Source organism: Somniosus microcephalus, chromosome 5 (assembly GCF_052327205.1).
Source record: "Somniosus microcephalus isolate GS21.2 chromosome 5, FLI_Smic_1.0, whole genome shotgun sequence".
NCBI lineage: Eukaryota > Metazoa > Chordata > Chondrichthyes > Squaliformes > Somniosidae > Somniosus > Somniosus microcephalus.
The window spans coordinates 199,254,969-199,277,019 of NC_140991.1; the positions used below are offsets into that span (position 1 = coordinate 199,254,969).

The following is a 22,051-nucleotide window of genomic DNA, read 5'->3' on the forward strand; positions in this document are numbered from 1 at the left end:
CACGTTTGGCTTTCTACAGGCTGCAAGTGCTTCCAGCAAAGTCGCCATCCAGTCTCATCTCATTGTTACAACCTATCACAACACTGACAGATTGCTTCTCTCATCTCTACTTGACATGCCATCTATTCCATCAGCATGGGTGTCATCTTGATCCTCAGAATCGAATCACGATGAGCCCCAACACCAGCAGCACCAACACCACCACCAACCTTCTCCTCAACCACCTGATGCTGCGCAGGACAGAGGGCATCAGTGCAGGGCTGCACCACGCCGGGAGCGATACCCCTAACACAGGGTATACAGGCAGAGGATGAGCTTCCTCAACATGAGTGAGCAACAGTGCCAAAGGAGACTCAGGCTATTGCAGCAGGTCGTCGCAGACATTTGCACATTGCTTGAGCAAGACCTGCAGCCCAGAGGAGCGGGTGGACATGCCTTATCAGTGGCTGTCAAAGCCACCAGCGCCCTCAACTTCTTTGCCTCAGGATCCTTCCAGGGATCTTCAGGAGACATTTGCGGAATCTCGCAGTCGGCCACCCACAGATGCATCTCACAGGTCACCGATGTCCTGTTTGACAAGTCAGCCAATTATATCAACTTTGCCACTGATGAAGCCAGTGTTACTGAGTGGGTGCTTGGCTTTGCCACACTTGCTGGCTTCCCACGGGTGCAGGGCATCATCGACTGCACATATGTGGCCATCAGGGCACCCCATCATAACCCAGGAGTCTTTGTCAACCACAAGGGCTTCCACTCCCTCAATGTGCAGCTGACCTACAACCATAAGAAGATCATCATGCATGTGTGATGCATGCCAAATTCCCTGGCAGCTGCCATGACTCTTTCATCCTTCACCAGTACACCTTCCCTCAGGTCTTCACTCCTCCAAACAGACTTTCTGGCTGGCTGCTTGCAAACAAGGGCTCATGACACCCTTGAGGAGGCCAAGTACTGAAGCCCAGGAGAGATACATGAAAGCCACATTTCCACCAGATGTGTCATAGAACAGACAATAGGCATGCTCAAAATGCACTTCAGATGCCTTGACAGATCTGGAGGAGCCCTTCAGTATGCACCAGCCAGGGTCTCCAGAATCGTCGTGGTCTGCTGCGCCCTGCACAACAGCGAGGATTAGTGCTGCATGAGGAGTAAGGCACTGAGCGCACAGCCTCTTCAGAGGAGGAGGAGGAGGAGGAGCATCAGCTGCAAGACGAGGAGGAGCAGGAGCTGGAGGAACCTGTGGGCCAGATCCCACCAGCACCCGAGCACATTACTGCCCAGGAGACCAGGGATGGCCTCCATGTCCAGATTTACTTAACTTTACGCAGTACATCCATATGGCTGCCGCATGCTGTGCCAGGTTGGCGCCACCCCACAGCAACACCATAAGGATCCCTACAATAACCAAGCCATTCCTTTCATACTGACCACCATTGCTGGAGGTACCGCTATGTCTCACCATTCACTGCAACTCACTAAGCCACTCCCAAAGGTGCACACAAATGTGTCCAAGACGGGAAAGTGGTGAAAATAACGATTTTAATGATTGACAATACATTAACGGAAACTTGCCATTAACATTGACTAAAATACCCAAGTGGCTACCCTTCTCTTCCGCGTGTTTCTACGAGGTGCTACCCGTGGCTTCAGCAGAGGTAGAGGCAGCCTGCTCACTTCCCCGCTGTGACTGCTTCAACACTCTTGGCTTAGACGTCCTCTGGGTTTTGGAGCCTGTGATGACCCTGCCAAAGTCTGCTCCTCCTGCGACTGTGCAGGGGCAGACTCAGCCATCGCGATCCAAGGAGCCATCTGGGGCTCTAACTGAGGGGGTGCAATGGGGGAGAAGTGTAAGCGCTTTGAGAGGAGCCCACATTTCCCTCTCCCCATCATCCCTCTCATGGGCCACCTGCACATCCCTGCTAGCAAGGAGCTGGCAAGCACCTTGCTGCACATCAGTGGGATCATGAGGACCCACATCTACGCTGACATCCCTCCTAGACAGGGGGTCTATGAGCCTCTGCCATCTATGCTCCATAGATAGCCATCTATTCTCCATAGAGACCATGTACTCCTGTGAGTGGCGCATTAGCTGCTCCATGCAGGTGGCCATCCTACCCAGGGAAGAGCCTACAGTCACATCGCCTGTGACACGGTGGTGCTCATGTTGGAGATGGATTCCTCCATTCTCTAAATATTTGCAGACATAACCCTCGCAAAATCTGTCAGAGCCTCCTACACTTCTTCCTGCACCTCCAGGATTGTCCTCTTTCTGGATGGCTCCCAAGGCTCAGCATTTGCATCCAGCTGAGCAGAGATGGGAGGGTCCTGTGCCCTCTGGCGAGGAGTCTCCACTGCTGTCCCTGTCTCCACCATCTGCTCTTGCTCACTTGTGACAGACCCGGTGACAGCACTACTCTATCTTGCGTGGGACCCATTGAGGTGTGCGTCTCTGCGCTGGTGCTGGGTGCGTTCATGTCTGATGAAGCTGTGCCCTCAGAGGCTGCAGGCTCCTCTGAGGGGTTGTCTTGCTCTTCCTCCTGGACAGTGGGGGGGGGGGGGGGGAGGTTCTTGATGGACCTGTGGGAGATTAAAGAGATGAGTTAGATATGGCATATGAAGAATGGATACAGATACCATTATGTACATGATGACCATTCAGTGGCTGATGACATCAGTCCCCATATGAGTGACTGATGTATGCCATGTAGCTGTATGATATGTAATTCTATCACCGGGTTGCCAAGATGTTTCCCTCTCTCCGTCTCCTACCTCCAGCTGTTCGGCCACTCCCGATACTTCTAACACAGCCTCCTCTGCTGTTGTGAGGGTGACAAATGATGGAAGCCCACCTCCAGTTCTCTCCCTCTCCCTCTTATTGTGCACTCTCTTCTCCTGCAAGGAGGGAAAGAGGAGAAGGTTGAATGAGAGTGATGGAATGAGTGTAAGGAATGAATGAGTTACATCTGTAGAGGGTGACTATGATGAAGTGGGTGGCAATACCAAGTGGCCTCCTTGAGTGTTGTTAGTTGATATGATTGCATTAGGATGAGGCCGAGTGTGAGGGGTGGCTAGTCAGAAGGGGATGTGATAATGCAGATAGAGGGAGAGATGGTTGGACATGCAAGATATGTTGGCATGAGTAAGGATGTGCAGGAGTAGGGTTGGGAAGGCAGAGTGATGGGGGTGTGATAAGAGTCACAGCAGGATGAAGTTTAGTGTGGCTTTGTACTCACCTTTCCAAATCTAATGAGATCATTGAAACGTTTCCAGCACTGCACCCAGGACCTCCTGAACACATCCCTGCTGTTCACCTCCTCTGCAATTTACAGCCAGGCTCTTTTTGTCTCCTGGGGAGGTCTCTTCCACCCATTGGAAGGGAAGAGGACCTCCCCGCGTGCTCCGGGTCCCTCCAAAAGCATTTGGAGGGAGTCATCGGAGAACCTAGGTGCAGCCCTTGCCTCTGTGCAGCCATCTCTCCAACTGTTTGGAGCAATGAAAACCTCCACTGTTCTGCCTGCACACTCCTAAAGGAACCTTCAAATGCAATGTGGCCATGGTTCCTTTAAATATCCCGGCTGAAAATTTGTTATGGATGATGTCAGCAGGCCTGCACCATTTAATAGGGCCGGGAAACATGCAGGGCGGGTTTAATAGACCCAATTATCGCAAAGTCGATTTCTGCAGTGGATGGAAGTAACAACGGGGTCACGACCCACCACACCGACCTCCCGCACCTGACCAGGTACAGAAAATTCCGGCCTTATTGTGGGCTAGATGTTATTTCTGCTCCTACTCCAAGTCTCAGGAAGTATCAGCTAATGAAAACAAACACAATAACAAAATACTGCGGATGCTGGAAATCCGAAATAACAGAAAACGCTGGAAAAACTCAGCAGGCCAGGCAGCATCCGTGGAGAGAGAAACAGAGTTAACGGGCTGGATTTTGCCAGGCCCGAGGAGGTGGGAATGGAGGCGTGTGGGGTGTTAAAATTGCAAAAGTTGACGGGTGGGCCCGACCCCGCCTCCATGCAATTTTTCCAAATACGTGGTTTCTGATCTCGTCTCCGTCCCGCCTCCAAGAGGCGGGATAGGCTCTTAAGGCCCTTAACAACCACTAAATTGCCTCTATAATTCCGTTTTGAGGGGCCTTTCCGATTTTAACATGTTTCCCACGTGATTCACGTCTCCTCTGAAACACGACGGTGAAACCTGATGGGAGCACAATTGGATTGCTGTCTATCAGCTGCAGCTCCACCATTAAATAGGAGATTTGATCAGTCATCATTTGCAGGTGGCAGGACTTTGTTGTCTCAGGTCTGGGGGAACTATTAGCAGGCAGAACCATAGCTGTGGAAGTTTGGAGCCTGACACCCATCTCCAGTGTGACCTCCTGGGAAACCCCTCTCGCCTCCTTGACTGCACGCTTCCTCAACTGAGGCATCTACCAGAAGCATGGGAACCATTTATTTCCTTTTCTCCTGGACATCAGATTCAGACGAAGACCAGCCGCGGCAGCAGCACCAACAGCAGCGGCAACAACAGGAGCGCCAAGCTGCTGCTCAACCACCTGAAGCTGCACAGGCCAGAGGGCGCCAGCCCATGGAAGCCCGTCGGCACAGGAGATACCCCCCAAAACAGGGTCTACAGAGGATCAGCTATCTCAACATGAGTGAGCAGCAGTGACAAAGGCGGCTCCGACTTTCGCGAGAGGTAGTGGGTGACATCTGCGCAATGGTGCAGCAAGACCTGGAGCCCAGATGAGCAGGTGGACATCCCTTACCAGTGGCTGTCAAAGTCATCACCGCACTCAACTTTTTTGCTTCAGGCTCATTCCAGGGATCAGCAGCAGACATCAGCAGCATCTCCCAGGCGGCCGCACACACCTGCATCACGCAGGTAACCGATGCTCTCTTTGCCATCGCGCACAATCATATCCATTTCTCCAAGGATCAAGCAAGTGTCACGGCATGTGCGGTTGGATTAGCTAATCTGGCAGGCTTTCCAAGGGTGCAGGGCGTCGTTGACTGCACACATGTGTCCCTTAAGGCACCCCATCGTAATCCAGGTATTTTTGTCAACCACAAGGGCTTCCACTCCCTCAACGTGCAGCTGGTGTGACCACAAGGAGGAAATTTTGCATGTTTGTGCCAAGTACCCTGGCAGTTGCCATGACTCCTTCATCCTGCGCCAGTCTGGTGTGCCTCCGCTCTTCAGTCTGCCAGACCAACTTAACGGATGGCTACTTGGAGACAAGGGCTATCCCCTGAAGACGTGGCTAATGACGCCGTTGAGGAGCCCATCCAATGAAGCTGAGGAGAGCTACAACTACAGCCACATTTCCACCAGATCCATAATCGAGTAAACCATCGGCATGCTAAAGATGCGCTTCAGATGTCTGGATAGATCGGGTGGAGCCATGCAGTACTCAGCAGCCAGGGTCTCCAGAATCGTCGTGGTTTGCTGTGCACTTCACAACATGACACAGCGTCGTGGCTTGCAGATTCCTGAGGACCAAGTGGCTCCTCACATATCCGCCTCAGATGAGGAGGAGGAGAGCGAAAATGAACATCTTGCAGAGGCCCATCAACCAGCGGCAGCAGTACGCGAGAACATTACTGCCCGGGATGCAAGGAACGCACTCATCTTGGCCAGATTTGCTTAGCCTAGCCAATCAAGCACTTTTGCCTCGCAGCTTCTTACCAGAGCATCGACAATGGCCAAGAACCAGTGGATTGCTAGCACTCTGACCACCATACTGACAATTGCAAGTAATCCTAAGCCCTCAATGTGGAAGTCCCATTTGCGAAATGACACATGCCAAAACAGCAACAGTTGCCATCAGAATTTTTTATTTACAGTAACCAACTGATGGCATTTTAAAAATAAACACATTTCACCCAAGTGACTACCCTTGTGACTATTTGTGCAGTATCTTTCTCTTGCACGTGCTCCTACGTGGTGCTTCCCCTGTGGCTTCAGCAGATGTGGAGACCCCTTGCTCACGTTCTTGCTGCTCCTCTCTCGACACCTTTGGCGGGTGTCCTCTGGGGTGTCGAACCTGTGAGGGCTCGGCAACAGTCTGCTACTCCTGCGGCTGTGCAGGGGTTGAGACGCCGATCTCAGTTGGGTGTGGACTCTGGTGGGGCTCTGACCGAGGGCTTGGCAGTGGCATGGAAGTGTGAGCGCTTGGAGAGGAGCCCCCACTTCCTTGTTCTCTGCCACCAACATCCCTCTCATGGGTCAGGTCCACCTCCGCGCTTGAAAGTGGTTTGAGAGCACCTTGCTGCACATCAGGTGGGCCATGGGGACCCGTATCTGCACTGGCAGTCCTACTCAGAAGGACTTCCATGAAGGTCTGGTTTCGCTGTTCAATAGCTGACCATTGCTCCTCCAGAGATGTCAGTCTATTCTGAACACTCACCATGTTTTCTACACTCTGGTGACTTAGCTCCTCCATGGCCGTAGCCATCCTCTCGTCTACTGTAGCCATCCTTTCCACGGAGGTTGCCATCCTTGCTGTGGTGCTGCGTTCATGCGCCAATGACTCCACAAAGGCTCTGCTCATGTTCGCGATGGACTCCTCCATTCGCTCCACACTTGCAGCGACCCTGGAGGCAAAACCTGCCAGAGACTCCTGCACCTGTTCTTGGGGTTCCAGCACCGCTGTTCTTCTGGGTGGACCCAGAGGCAGAGGGTCGACATGCAGCTGAGCCAAGCTGGGAGAGTCCTGCGCCCTCCGACTAGGACTCTCCACTGCTGTCCCTGTCTCCACAATCTGCTGATGCTCACTTGTGAGCTGTGATACACCAGGTGACAACACTACTCTATCTCGCGATGGTCCCACCGAGGTGTGAGTATCTGCGCTGGTGCTGGGTTGGCTGAATTCTGCTGACGCTGCGCCCTCAGAGGTTGCAGCTTCCTCTGAGGAGTCTGGAGGCTCAGGCTGTTCCTCCTGGATAGTGGGGATGGGTGCTTGCGATGGTCCTGTGGGGGAGTAAAAGAAAGAGTCAGAGATGTGAGGCCAAGGTTACATGCACATTGCATATTGCAGATGATCATAAGTCCATCTGTTAGAGCTTCAGAATCATTATCAGTGACTCATGCAATGTCAATGAGAGAGATGAAAAACTATTCTGTCACCAGCTTTCTCTGATACACCCGTCTGTCCGTCCCCAACTTGCGCATCGTCCTCGAGTCCCACGATCTCCAGGACCGCCTCCTCCCAAGGGGTGAGGTGGGCTACGAGGGTGGCCCTCCTCCTGTCCTCGCTCTTTCCTTCTTATTGTGAGCTCTCTTTTCCTGCAATATGAGAGACAAGTGGAGTTTGAGTGAGAATAAAGGAGTGAGTGCAGAGAATCCATAGCATAGATGCTTAGAAGGAGACAAAGATGGAGTGAGTTGGCAAGACCAAGGGCCCTCCCTGTGTTTTGTAAGTTATTTTCATAGCATCACAGTGATAGGAAGTGTGAGGGCTGCATAGTCGAATAGTTAGGTGAATGTGACCATAGAGAGGGAATGGGTTAGGGTGCAGGGATGTCAGTGTCAAGTGGGATGTGGAGGAAGAGGTTGCTAAAGCTGAGTGCTGGTGAGGAGAGGCAATGGGGATCAGATTGAGGGTGATGGCAAACTCATACTCACTTTTCCAGTGCGCAGAAGGTCATGAAACCTCTTCCTGCACTGAAGCCAGGTTCTGCGGATCATCGACAATGAGTTGACCTTCTGGGCCACCTGGATCCACACAGCCTTCATCTGCTGGGGAGGCTTCTTCCTCCCTGAAGAAGGGAAGAGCACCTCCTTACTAGCTCTTGCTCCCTCCGCCAAAGCTTGCAGAGCGACGTTATCAAATCTGGGAGCAGACTTCGGTCTCCCGCTGCTCATTCTGCCTCCAGGTCCCTCTCACTGCAAAGGCCAAAAGGTTGGCAGTCTGGAGAAGAAGCAAGTCTTCTTGCAGACCTTAAATGCAGCAGCAATGCTGACATCATCGGAGGCGAGTTTCAGACTGAAAAAACTAATTGGGCCATGGGTTCCCACACGCTGGAACTCAATTGCCCAATTATGTGAAAATCGCATCAATCTCCCACATCAATTTGGAATTGGGTGGATAACACGAAAAGCGGATGACATGACCCCAGCCCGCCCCAATGACAAAATCCAGCCCAACGTTTCAGGTCGAAGACCTTTCGTCAGAACTGGAAAAAAGCAGAAGATGGAAAGTAAGTTTAGGGGCTGGGAAAAGGGAGAGGGGATGAAAGAACAAAAGGGAAGGTCAGTGATAGGATAGAAAGCAGGAGAGATTAAGAGACACTGAGAGACATTAAGAGATATTCAAGGCAAGAGGTGGTGGTACTGGGACAGGTTAAGGAACAAAGGATGTCTCTAGATGATAAGGATGGCCCTTTTCCCAGCCCCTAAATTTGTTTTCCATTTCCTGCTTTTTTTCCAGTTCTGACGAAAGGTCTTCGACCTGAAACATTAACTCTGTTTCTCTCTCCACGGATGCTGCCTGGCCTGCTGAGTTTTTCCAATGAAAACAAACACCTTTGTTAAGACTTTAAAATGACTGCAGTCTCTAATCCCAGAACTGTGGAGCAGCATGCTGCAAGGGAAACATTGCCTATGTAATTCTAACAATAAACAACAGCATACAATTCTATAATACTCCTCACGTACAGCAAGACATATTCAAGCACTTTACAGGACAGAGAGAAAAAATGAACTCCAAGCAGGAGAGATAAAAGGGAAACAGAAAGCTTAGGGTGGGTCAACGGCAAAGATGAAAAGAGAAGTTTTAAGAGGCTTTCGAAAGGAGGAAGAGAGGTGGTGTAAGATATTACGTATATTACGTATATTAGTTAGATATATTACGTATTGGAGAAGGCACAGTCCAAGAAGTCCTTGGTTAGATCTAGCAGCTATCAATCTCCCACAACAGCAAGACTGAAAGGAATACGAATAATAAGAGATAAGGCAAGGTATAAAACAGCACAAGAAGTTCTAAATGTTGAGGCAGAGAAGGAAGAGTCACGACGTCAACACTCCTCCCAGAAGGACCGGGTAATAGTGTGTCTGTTGTATTAATTACTTTAACTTGTTGAAGTACTACGCTGTTCTTGACCATAAGAATTGTACTTTGCTAGTGAGTCAGTTTGTTAACTCCATGACTGCTGTGCGTTCTTTTAAATCTGCTATTAATAAAATATACTCACTGCGCACCATATTGGTTCCGTCTCCTTCTGAATCTCTTACAGTGGCAAGGCAGTGGTGTTTAGGGAAAGTAGTTTGAGAGAACAGGGTGTAGTGGCTGAAAGAACACCCACCCACGGTGGAATGGAATGAGCAGGAAATGAGGAGTAAACCAATGTCAGAGGACCAGATGGTGTACACAGAGACAAACTGCTGGAGAAGAGAGATTTGAGGGCTAGAACGAGATCTTGAAATGAATTCGCTGGAGCATCGAGAGCCAATGGAGTTTGGCAAGGATGACTGTAGTGGGAGTGTGGGACTTTGTGCAAATCAGGACACAGTCCATGGAGTTCTTGATAAGTCATGGTTTATGGAGGGTGGAAGTTGAAATGATGACAAGAAGAAGCCGAGGTAATGAAGGCTACATAAGGGATTTCTGCAACAGTGGGGAGATGTGGTGAAACTGGCTATGTTAACGAAGTTAGAGAAAGCAGTCTTGATGACAGATTAGATATGAGGAAGGAAGCTAAGTTTGGTCTCAAAGAAACACACCAAAGCTCTCCACCTCTAGACTTAGCCTAAGGTGGCAAGCACAGAGGACGGAGTTCTTTTTAAATCATTTTCGGGATACCGCAGTCACTGACAAAGCCAACATTTATTGCCTATTTTTAGTTGCTCTTGAGAAGGTGATGGTGGGCCTTCTTCTTGAACTGTTGCAGTCCATGTGGTGAAGGTACTCTCACAATGTTGTTAGGTAGGAAGTTTCAGTATTTTGACCTAGCCTAGGGGTCAAGGTAGAAGCGTTCACGTCGTGGCCCTGTTTCAACCAATTCTACCACCACCACGCACAGCAAGTAGTGTATACATCGATTTCGTACCGCTAATTTGATCAAGTACCAAGTATCATGCCTGAAGACAGAAGTAGTCGTCGATGTCAGAAACACGGGTCTTTTTCAAGGCCGGCATTGACTGTTATATCTGCTAACGTTGAAGGGTTCTCTATAGCTAAACAAAACATCCTCGCTACATTATGCAATGAGTTGGAGTGTGATGTCCTCTGCCTGCAGGAGACACATAGAGGAAGTGAGAACAACCGCCCAAAAATACCAGGAATGGTCCTGGCTATTGAAAGACCTCATCGACAATATGGCAGTGCTGTATTTGTTAGAGCTGGTTCAGTTGTAGAAGCCACTTCTAAAACAGAGGAGGACAACATCGAAATTCTAACCGTAGAGCTGAGCAAAGTAGTAGTGACCTCAGTGTACAAGCCACCTGGCACAGATTTCAACTTCTCTAACCCTGTACCCAACCTGCACAATAAACCACAGATCATCATTGGAGACTTTAATAGCCACAGTACCCAATGGGGGTACAAGGAGACTAACAACGATGGAGAAGCAGTCGAAGAATGGATGGACGCTAACCAGCTTAGTCTCATCCACGATCCTAAATTGCCAGCCTCCTTCCACAGTGCCCGCTGGAAGTGTAGATATAATCCAGATCTTGCCATTGCCAGCAATGACATCGCTGGCCTCTGCAAGAAGCTTGTCACAGACCCAATACCACAGACACAACACCGTCCTATTGGTATCCAGGTAAATGCAGCAGTGTTACCAACCGTCGTACCATTCAAAAGGCGCTTCAACTTCAAGAAGGCCGATTGGAACGGTTTCACACGAGCACTTGACCGCAAGGTTAAACGCATTAAACCACTACCTGAGCACTACAACCTCTTTGCAAAAGCTGTCCAAAAAACAGCTAGAAGGAAGATCCCCCGAGGTTGCAGAGTACACTACATCCCTGATCTTACCAAGGAGAATGCTGAACTCTACTGGGAGTATGTCTCAATGTTTGAATCTGACCCCTTCTCAGAGGAAACAATATCTACCGGTGAGAGGGTGATGTTAAGTATCTCTCAAGAACGTCAAAACACCTGGAACACCTTGATAGAGACAACAGATCTTACAAAAAACAGCAAGAAGGCATGGTCTCTTATACGCAAACTTGGATGTGATCCCAAGAAAGCTGCCCAACATCCAAATGTGTCTGCTAACCAAGTTGCACACCAGTTGCTCCTAAATGGAAAAATCAACAAGAAACAACCAAGAGCACAACTAGATAGGAAGAAGTACAGCGATGATCCTGGCTTCATTGGACCATTCACCATGGAAGAGCTGGAAACTGGTACATCTAATCTAAAACACGGGAAAGCAATTGGTCTTGACAACATAGCAATGGAGCAGATAAAGCATTTTCGGCAGCAAGCAAAGAAGTGGCTCCTACAATTGTTCAACCACTGTCTGGCAACACACAAGCCACCTAATATCTGGCAGAAGGCACATGTAATAGCACTATTAAAGCCTGGAAAAGATCCCTCAGATCCTAAGAGTTTTCGGCCAATTTCACTGCTTTGCCACACCTATAAGCTGTTTGAACGCCTGATACTCAATAGGATAGCACCAACTGTAGATGAGAAGATCATTCCAGAGCAAGCAGGTTTCCGCCCCGGCAAATCAACAACAAGCCAACTGCTCAACCTCACAACACATCGAAGATGGTTTTGAGCAAGGGATGGTAACAGGTGCTGTTTTTGTAGACCTGTCAGCAGCATACGATACAGTGAACCATAGACGTCTCCTCTGCAAGATTCTAGAGATGACAAAAGACATTCACTTAACAGAGCTGTTAGAAAGCATGCTTCAGAATCGCCGGTTCTATGTTGAACTAGGTGGGAAGTGCAGCAGGTGGCGTATTCAGAAGAATGGTCTTCCTCAGGGAAGCGTGCTTGCACCGCTGCTGTACAACATCTACACGAATGACCAACCTATAGACGGTGTCACACGCCGTTTTATATATGCTGATGACTTATGTGTCACTGCCCAAAGCACTGATTTTAACACCGTGGAGAAAGCGCTTTCTGAGGCCTTGGAGGGACTAAAATCCTACTATGAAGAAAACCACCTTCGCGCAAACCCATCAAAGGCGCAAGTTTGTGCATTCCACCTCAGAAACCGTGAAGCCAAACGCCAGTTGAAAGTAACCTGGTGTGGAGCAACACTGACGCATTGCGAGCACCCTATCTACTTAGGAGTCACCCTTGACTGATGCCTCACCTTCAAGAACCACATCGAGAAGACAAAGGCAAAAGTGAGCGCACGAAACAACATCCTGAATAAGCTCACTAACACAAGATGGGGAGCAAGCCCGAAAACATTGCGAACCAGTGCACTTGCTCTTTGCTATTCCACTGCCGAATACGCCTGCCCTGCATGGGAAAGGTCTACTCATGCCAAGAAGATGGATGCCGTTCTGAATGCAAGCTGCCGATTTATCACAGGTTGCTTAAAACCAACAAACACCAACAGCCTATATATCCTGGCGGGTATCGCTCCCCCTGATATAAGAACAACGGTAGCCAGCAAGAAAGAGCGACTCCGTCAAACTTCAGATGAGAGGCACCCTCTGCATTGTCATACACCTACACCCAGCCGCCTAAAGTCAAGGAAGAGCTTCATGAACAGTGTTGTTCCATTACAATCAACCTCATCTGAAGCCCGCATCGCCTTGTGGAAAGACCGGCTCGCCAGTCTTGAACAACCCCCAGCGATGGAAATTTTACCTGATGAAAGCCTTCCCCCAGGAGCTAATTGCAACTGGGCAATCTGGAAGTGCCTTAACAGACTTAGGACCGGTGTACGTTGCTCAAAGGTGTCACTAAGCAAATGGGGATATTCAACCAGCCCGACAACTTGTGAATGTGGAACAGAGGCACAGACTATGCAACATCTCCTGCAATGCCCATCGTTAGAGGAACCCTGCACTGTTGCAGATCTTGCTGAATCCAACAACAAGGCGCAAAAATGTGTCCAGTTCTGGCTGGGCTATGTATAGACTGTCCGTGGACACGATAAGAAAAAGACCTAGCCACAATGAAGGAACATGTCTATGATGTGACAGGTGACAGTGGAACCATAAGAAAGCTGTGCTGTAAAGGATGGCTGCGGAGGGGGATGGAGTGGTTGAAGATATTAACAGCAGCAAAGAGGCTGAGGAGGCAGAGCAGAGATGGTAAACTACCATCAGAAACACAGAAGATACTGTTTGTGACTTTGACCAGCATGACCTCACTGCTCTGGGTAAGTGGATTGGAGGGTGTCAAACAGGGAGCGGTAGAAAAGACCTGCAAGGCATCGATACATTCCAAGACTTTGGTGAAGAAGGGAAGATTTAAGATATTATTGGGATAACATGGAGTGATCAATTGTGGGCTTTATGAGAAGGGGTGAGAACAGCAGGTTTGAGGGTGGTAGGGACAGTGTCAGATGATAGAGACAGATTAATGATGTCAATCAGCATCATACTCAGGAGCAAAGGTTGGGGGGTTAGGCGAGGGATGAAGGGAATTGATACTAAGATTCATGGACAATATCTGAGTTTAATGAGGACTGGGGAGAGATAGAGGATAAATAAGAGTATGGGTGGGCTCAGTTAACAAGAGGATGGGAAGGGTTGATAATCAAATTTGCAGGAGAGAGGGATCAGAAATAACTGGGCAGTTGGCCTTGATTTTGGACATTCTCCCAGTGTGTTCCTTGTACTATGCACCCATTCTCAGCATGAGAGTGAGATGCCATTAGTGCCTTTAAAACAGATTCATAAGAGCTGCGCATAAACACTTCAAATCTTCCTTAAATAAAAACAGAAAATGTTGGAAATACACTGTAGGTCCATTGACATTTGTAAGGAGAAATGATAACTTTACACTTGGACTGTCAGAATTAACAAAGGGCCTACACTTGAAATATTTAAGTATCCTTTCAGAGAGAGATGGAGAAACAGAAGTGAAGGAAAAGGAATGGGAGAGATGGCTGTTTAGTGTTCTTTTTAGTACTTTGGGAGTTGAGTCACAACTTTTGCTGCTACTTTTATTCAGCTCTGCTCAAAGTACTGCTTTGCTTTGCACTCTAGTCATGGGTTTCTCAATGGAATATTGATGTTATGAAGAAAAGGAGGATGGGGACATGGAAGAGGCTAGGTTGGAGGCAAAGGTATCTCTTCCCTAAATGTAGACACTCACTATAGACCAAAAAGTTTTTACTTGGGCATCTCCACAGCACAAGGTAGGTGCTCTCACTTTCCAAGACTTCTGACAAAAATCATTTATAAGATATAAGTCAACATTTCCCCTGCCACCATCTAACTCCTAAATGTTAAAAGCATACACAGAAATGAACTCACAACTCTGTATGATTAAGCTGACTTTATACAACAACATTCACCAGGAAACACCAACAAAATCAGTTCTCCTTTCCAACACTGTGACTACACTTTGTGCCAGAATACTTTCTCTGGTTCCTGCAAAGTGGTACTCCTATGGCATGCTCCCTCAGTGAGATGAGGTTGAGGAACGGGTGGCAGTGTTGGTTCCCCTGGAGCCTTGGAGACCTGAGGTGACTCTCATGTCAGGGTAGTTGCAGCCCCAGATGGGCCAGCTTACAGTCGCAAGGGGTGGCAGGCCCATCTCTGAAGTTGTCTTGTGTGAAAGTGAACAAAAAATGGTAACAGAGATTAGGAACTTCAAACTGGAGTCTAGAGAAGCTAGGATTGTTCTCCTTAGAGCAGTGAAGGTTAAGGGAAGATTTAATCGAGGTGTTCAAAATTATGAAGAGTTCTGATGCAGAAGATAGGGAGAAACTGTTTCCACTGGCAAGAGGGTTGTTAACAAGAGAACACTGATTTCAGATATTTGACAAAAGAACCATGAAAGAGATGAGAATTTTTTTAAAGTAGCGAATTGTTATGATCTAGAATGCACTACCTGAAAGGGTGGTGGAAGCAGATTCCATAGTAACTTTCAAAAGGGAATTGGATATATACTTGAAAAGGAAAAAAAAAATCAGGGCTATGGGGAAAGAGCAAGGGGCTGGGACTAACTGGATATCTCTTTCAAAGAGCTAGTACAAGCATGATGGACTGAATGGCCTTCGTTTGTGCTGTAAGATTCTATGATTCTATAAAGTATTGGAGGGGGCATTAAGGAAGCAGGTTCATTGCCACTCTGCAAAGAAACAGTGATATTTGAGGACACTGCTTGCAGCCAGTGGTGCTGGGCACAGTTTCTGAGAGGTTACTGGTCAGTGTCATCAGAAACTAAATTGGCCCAATTGGATCTTAGAAGCCCTGCAAAAGTATCCGGTCTAAAGCATCTATTGCGCCACTGTTAGTTGCCAATCTGGAAGTCATTAATATCCTTAGAAGCTCTTCGTGATGACATGATGCTGCAACAATATCCCGGTCTATCATTCCCCAGGGTGTTCTGCAGGTCATGAGAAACTTCCTGAATGCATAATCGACTCCTCTCACTTATCCATCATCTCAACCACATGCATGGAAACCATCTTCACTGCCTGCATAAAATCGATGCTCCCGAATTATTATTCTTTTGAAGACTGGGCCCCTAAGATCTGGGTCCCTAGGTTCCTCAGCTGAGAGCAGTTGTTTTTTTCCCCATTAGTGGAGGACCAGCACTCTCCCTCTCTTCCACTCCCAGGTCTTCATTCTCACTAGCGTCATTACCTCATCCAGAGACAATTGTTCTGACTGTCCGTCCTCTGCTTTCTTCTCGCCAGGTCCTGCTGTATATACGGGCGAACTGGTCTGGTGGCCGAACAGTTGCAGTACAACCGGCAGAGCGCTGCTGTTACCACCTACATGTCCAACAGATTCGACATCTAGACTTGCGACCAAAAGCAACCGGCTGCATCCTTAACTTATTCTGCGCAATATCTAAAATTGCCAGTTGACCGATAGATTTTAGCAAGTGTTGACTCACACTGTAGTATAGTTACAAGGGTGCGGACTGCCCTTTGTTGCCTAACTTCATTGATTCTTCACCTGCAAGCCTATACCTTGAGTGTTAGCAGTCTTGCTCTACCAAGGAGGGCATCACAAGCAGACCTGATTGCTCACCTGCAATGTTGGCCTCCAGCTAGGATTGTTCTGGAGCAGTCAAGATTAAAACCTTAATCTGGACACTGCTGCGAGCAATTTGGGAGAAAAATCATACGGGCCTTAAAAAAAATTTTGATTTTTTTTCAGTTTCATTGTACACTTTAGTTTATTAGTTATGAAAATATTGGAGATGGGGGGGCAAAAGGCTGTTTGACTGACAATCAAGCAGAGAACCGGGACCGCAGAAACAGTCGGTGAGAGAGTCAGGATTTGCTGGGGAAAGAGGGAGACTGGGGGTCAGATGATTGGGGCTCATGTGGAAGTAAAGAGGGAGTGGGATGGATGTGAGGACCAGTAGTTTCTGCAGTGCTGGGATATCAATAGCAGTAGTAACATGGTGAGTGGGAGCAGCACTGAGAGAATTGTTATGCAGAAAAAGCTTGTGTTGTGTTACAGGGGTCCATGGAATTTTTATAACATGGGAAGGGGGCCTCAGAAGCAAAAAGGTTGAGAAGCCCTGTGGTAGAGGGTATGTATTGGCACTTGACCCTCAACTTACCTTGGTCACTCTTGCAAGGTCATTGAACCTCTTCCTGCACTGTGTGCCAATGAAGTTGCATTGATAGGTTCTAACACCTCGCTCCAGACAGTCTGCACTGCCTACTTATGGAGCCTCCTGTCCTCAGTACCCATCCTGGTACTCAGTTCTACCAGCAGCACCTACACAGACGTATCAAAAATTAGCAGGTCCTTCCAGCTGCTGCTCCTTCTGTCACCTTGCTGAAAAGTGATGCTGCCTTTTACCTGGCTGTAGCCTTTTAAATACTGCACCAGAATTGTATTTATCTCCCTCTTAGCAGCGGTAAGCCAATGAAGGGGGCTTTCAGGCCACCAAATCGCCTGGCAGGGCGAATAAGGATCCCAGGAGGAAACTGCAGCAGGTTAGCAGTGGTATTACATTGACAGGCATTGGGACCACCCTGCCACAAACCCTTCAATGGAGAATCTAGGCCAATGTGTCATTGATCTCATTGGCTATTAGGTCTGCTGTCTTACCAAGCGATAGCCATAGTAAAGCAGTGACCTCTAGGAGGAACATGGCTGAATGAGCATGGATGTTAGTGCTGGCTCAGGACACCGACTGCCAGCCTCCTTTGATGCCTGCACAGGTGCAAGAAAACACACAGACAGCCATGCAGTAGTGAAAGTGTCACAGCCTACAACATCACCTTCTCAGGACTCAATCGTTGCTGACTGATTCATATCTGTCAGTCAGCATCCCAGACTTCGCATCAGCACCCTTGAGTATGTCCTGTCACACCAGAAGGATAGACCCACCGGAGGCAGGGACACAATGATTACAGTCATGACTCTGAAAGTCCTCAATATGGACGCCAGATCCCATGGCTTCAGGTTAAACAAGGACAAGGAAAACTACTGCTAATACCATCTGCCACCCTTCCCAAATTCAACGGCAACCAAGAGTGGCTTGGTAGTACCACAACTGACCGAGTTAGTGGAGTCCAAGTGGGCCGGCCCTATTTCAAGTGGTGAGGGAACCAACGTGAAGGAATAAGTATGTCCTCACCAACCTACTTGCAGCAGACATGTCTGTTCCTGATAGAGTTGATAAGAGTGACCACTGCACAGTCCTTGTAAAGTCTCATCTTCATAGAGAGGACACACAGAATTGTGTAGTCTAACGTCATTAAGTGGGACACATTAAGGACAGAACTACCAAGCTGAAACTGGGCATCTATGAGGCACTTTGGACCATCATAATTGTATATCACCACAATCTGTAACCTCATTGCCTGTCACACCCTCACTCCTCAATCACCATCAAAACTGGAAATTAACCATGGTTCAATGGCGAGTGTAGAAGAACATGTCAAAAGTAGCATCACACATACCTTGGAATGAAACACCAGCCAAGTGAAGCTACAACACAGGGCTATCTGAAAGCTAAATATCAAAAGCCGATGGCTATATACAGAGCTAAGCGGTCCCATAAACATTGACTTAAAACAAGGCTCTGTAGCCCTACCAAATCCAGTTGAGAATGGTGATGGGCAATCAGGCGATTAATGGGAGGAGAAGGATCCATGAACATCCCTAACTTCAACCATGGTGAAGCCCAGTATGCGAGTGCAAGAGACAAGGCTGAAGAGGCCCCAGTAAGAGAAAATTCAGCGTGGTTGTGACTTTTACAGCCATTGGTCTAACTAACTTGGAAACAGACTATTTTGGATCTAGTATTGTGTAATGAGGCACGGTTAATTAGTAATCTTATAGTAAAGGATCCTCCAGGGAAGAGCGATCATACTATAATAGAATTTCATATTAAGTTTGAGAGTGATGTGGTTCAGTCTGAAACTAGAGTCTTAAATTTAAACGAAGCCAATTACTGAGGTATGAGGGGTGAGATGGCTAAGGTAGATTAGGAAATTAGATTGAAAGATATGACAGTAGATAAGCAACGGCAAACATTTAAAGAAATAATTCATAATTCTCTATGAATATGCATTCCCTTGTGTAATTCCCAGCAGAAAACGAATTGTGTTATTGTGGCAGCAGTAGTAGCAAAAAAGCAGTACCACTACAATAGCTACAAAGGTTCTCGAAACACTTCAATAATGACAGGGAGAAAAGAGAACAAAGGCAAGAGAAAAACCTCAGCAATACCCTCACAATGTTGCAATCTTAATGTTGGTCTCTATAAATTGATTTTCATATGCAGTTCAGTGACTAGCAACCCTGAACTCTCAGTTTATATTGACAGGTAAATGTGCGAAATAGGCAAAAATAACAAAAAATTGCATAAACTATGTCATCATGGTATTATGCACCAATTAAAATGCATCTGCCACAAACTGACAGTTGACATGTACGTGGGTTTGCTTCCTGCCTCAGTTCTAGGCAGAGATCCAGGGATCTCATCCAATTTTCCAATTCATTTTATGCCTAAAAAATGGGCATTGACAATCAAAAAATCCAGGCTAGTGTATATGTACTTATCAATGCAGTATAATGGGATGATTCCAGGACCTCACTTGACTCGGGTTTAAATGGGCCATGATTTTTTCACAAACTGGTTAATAAAATGTTTGTGTCAATGATTTTATTTAGATAGATTATTCTCATGGAAGGCCCTGCTCTAAATGAGTCTTTGGGGTATATCAGATATATGTCTGCTTGTTGACTGTTCACTGAATCTGTGCAACATATTCAATAAAAAAAATTGAGTATCGAAATTCTGAAACATTGCAATAATTTAAATTAAATGAAAGAATTCCATCAACAAGTGAAAATTAAAAATCATAATCAATTTTTGTAACAAAAATATTTATAGATTAAACACATTAGAGAAAATTACACATTTTGGTGTTACATGCCAATGCAGGTTATTATGAAAGTTGCTTCGGCTAGTAAACTACTGAATAAGTTTGCAGGTACCATGGAAATCTCATACCTTATGTGCTCCACATGCAATTACCCATTTTCTTTGTTCTACAACAGCTGCCAGCTTTTGAAAAATATCTGAAATGAAAGTCAAATCAAATAGCATCTCAAGAACGTCAAAATATGTACACTAAAATCACTTTGCGATTCTGCACTGCAACTTATTATTCTAATAATGAGCAAAATAATTTCAGTAAACACTAAGTTCTATGTTAAATGAGACCACTCCAATATTCAGATGCTTCTTACTTCACTAAGCACCTACAATTCCTCATATCATCAATGAAATACAATGTAAAGTTTTGCACATGTACCAAACCTACGTACATGTCAACTGTCAGCACTTCATGCCAGGGTTTTGGAGGCCCGGTCAGTGTTCTTTTGTTTACAAAAATCGATGCTCCTCTCCACTCAAGGCTATTCTCTGTTACTTTTAGCACACAAATTATTACATTTGCATTAACTTCTTGTCTGTACTGTGATATGAAATAGACCTGTGCATGTGCATTCTACTGGGGGCTGTGCATCCATTGTATTGTTGAGCAGGCTACACAGTAGCTCCTGGGAATATTAGCCCAGGGTCTCTGGCAGACAGTTTCAAGATATTATAGCGGATCCTCAGCTTAAAGATCAAGGGAGGAAAATTCAATATCGCCCCGTTTGGGGCGCCATTATCGGCCGTGTGCAAAGTTTAGCGCCTGGCGCTAATTATCGCCTCCGACGGCAAACTTAGCCCCTGGAAGTGATTGGAGCGCTAAATTAGGTGCTTCACACCTGTCTTAAGGCGCAAAGGCCGAGGAGCGAGGCGCTACCTCAGAGCGCTGGCGACGCTCATGTGATGTCAGTCAGCAATGGAACACAGACAAACTGACGCCGGCCAGTTCTTAAAGTGGAGTTCTGACGAAAGGTCATCGACCTGAAACGTTAACTCTGTTTCTCTCTTCACAGATGCTGCTTGACCTGCTGAGTTTCTCCAGCATTTTCTGTTTTTATCTTAAAGGGGAAGGTTGATTTTGCTCTCCATCCACATCCTGCTCATTGCAGCCTTGAATCTCGGCCTGGAGAGACCTGTATGTCAAATCTGCTGGAAAGAACAATGGAGACCCCCAGGGAAAGAGCTCAGAGTGCAGCCCCCACAGTCTCTTCTAAATCGATACAAGGGCAAATCAAAATAAACCTGCAAAGTGCTGCTCAGTACCCAAAACTCCTTCACACAGCGTTGAATCTCTCCAGAAGTCTCTCTCTCAGAATGCGTGGTGCAAAAATGTCACCAACAAAAAAAGGCAGGAAGCGGTTGCCTTTAACTAGCACTCCCCCAGTCCCTTCCTGGCTGCAAAAAGCTCCCCTCAACCTGTCGTTGCTAGCGGCAGGCAGTATGGCAGGGGGCGCCACTCAATATCCGGTCCGGGGCGCTACCGGGGTGTTGCGCACTCGACTGACGTCACGATCTGCTGGTGCAGGAGATCGTGGCGATAGTGTTTAGCGCCGCCGCAAAATGTCTAATTAATTTCGCGAGCGGCGCAAACATCGCCGCACCCGGGCGGTAGTTGCTTTGCGCCCCATTAGCACCCTCTTAAGGCGCTAATGGGAGGCGCAAACAACTGAATTTTTCCCCCCCAAAGCTCTTGAAAAGCAATACAAAACAAGGCCGAGATCTCTAAGGGGGTTTGTTGGACCTGCTACAAAATCATGAGCGAGTTCATAGGTAGGTTTTGTGATTTATTCTTTTTACCAACAATTGTTGAATTTCTTAAAGCATTTATTATATTATTACATAGTATTGCATAGTATTTACAGCACGGAAACAGGCCATTTGGCCCAACAGGTCCACATCGGTGTTTATGCTCCACAGGCGCTTCCTCCACCCTACTTCATCAAACCTCCTCAACATATCCTTCTATTCCCTTCTCCCTCATGTGTTTATCTAGCTTTCCCTTAAACGCATCTATGCTAGTCACCTCAATTACTCCTTGTGGTAGCGAGTTCCACATTCTAATCACTCTCTGGGTAAAGAAGTTTCTCCTGAATTCCCTTTTGGATTTATTAGTGACTATCTTATATTTATGGCCCCTAGTTCAGGTTTCCCCAGCAACTGGAAACATCTTCTCTACGTCTACCCGATCAAATCCTTTCATAATCTTAAAGGCCTCTATCAGGTCACCCCTCAGTCTTCTTTTCTAGAGAAAAGAGCCCCTCTCTGTTCATTGTAGTAAATCATTTTGCACCTTCTCCAATGCCTCTACATCCTTTTATTTTATTTGTTTATGGGATGTAGGCATCGCTGGCAAGGCCAGCATTTATTGCCCATCCCTAATTGCCCTTGAGAAGGTGGTGATGAGCCACCTTCTTGAATCGCTGCAGTCCATGTGGTGAAGGTACTCCCACAGTGCTGTTAGGTAGGGAGTTCCAGGATTTTGACCCAGTGACGAAGAAGGATCGGCGATATACTTCTAAG

At 47.2% G+C, this 22,051-nt stretch overlaps 1 protein-coding gene across 11 annotated transcripts in view; it reads right to left on the reverse strand.

Annotated features, from left to right (window-relative positions):
- Positions 1-22,051, reverse strand: part of nek10 (NIMA-related kinase 10) — a 470,337-nt gene that overhangs the window by 274,114 nt on the left and 174,172 nt on the right. For all 11 annotated transcript variants that reach the window (XR_015078459.1, XM_085988547.1, XM_085988546.1 and 8 more), the window contains exon 9: positions 19,607-19,674. Coding sequence is in view for 10 of the 11 variants with exons in the window: in XM_085988547.1 (XP_085844673.1) it covers positions 19,607-19,674 (68 nt within the window). In the remaining variant the exon portion in view is untranslated. The remainder of the gene's footprint in view (positions 1-19,606; positions 19,675-22,051) is intronic.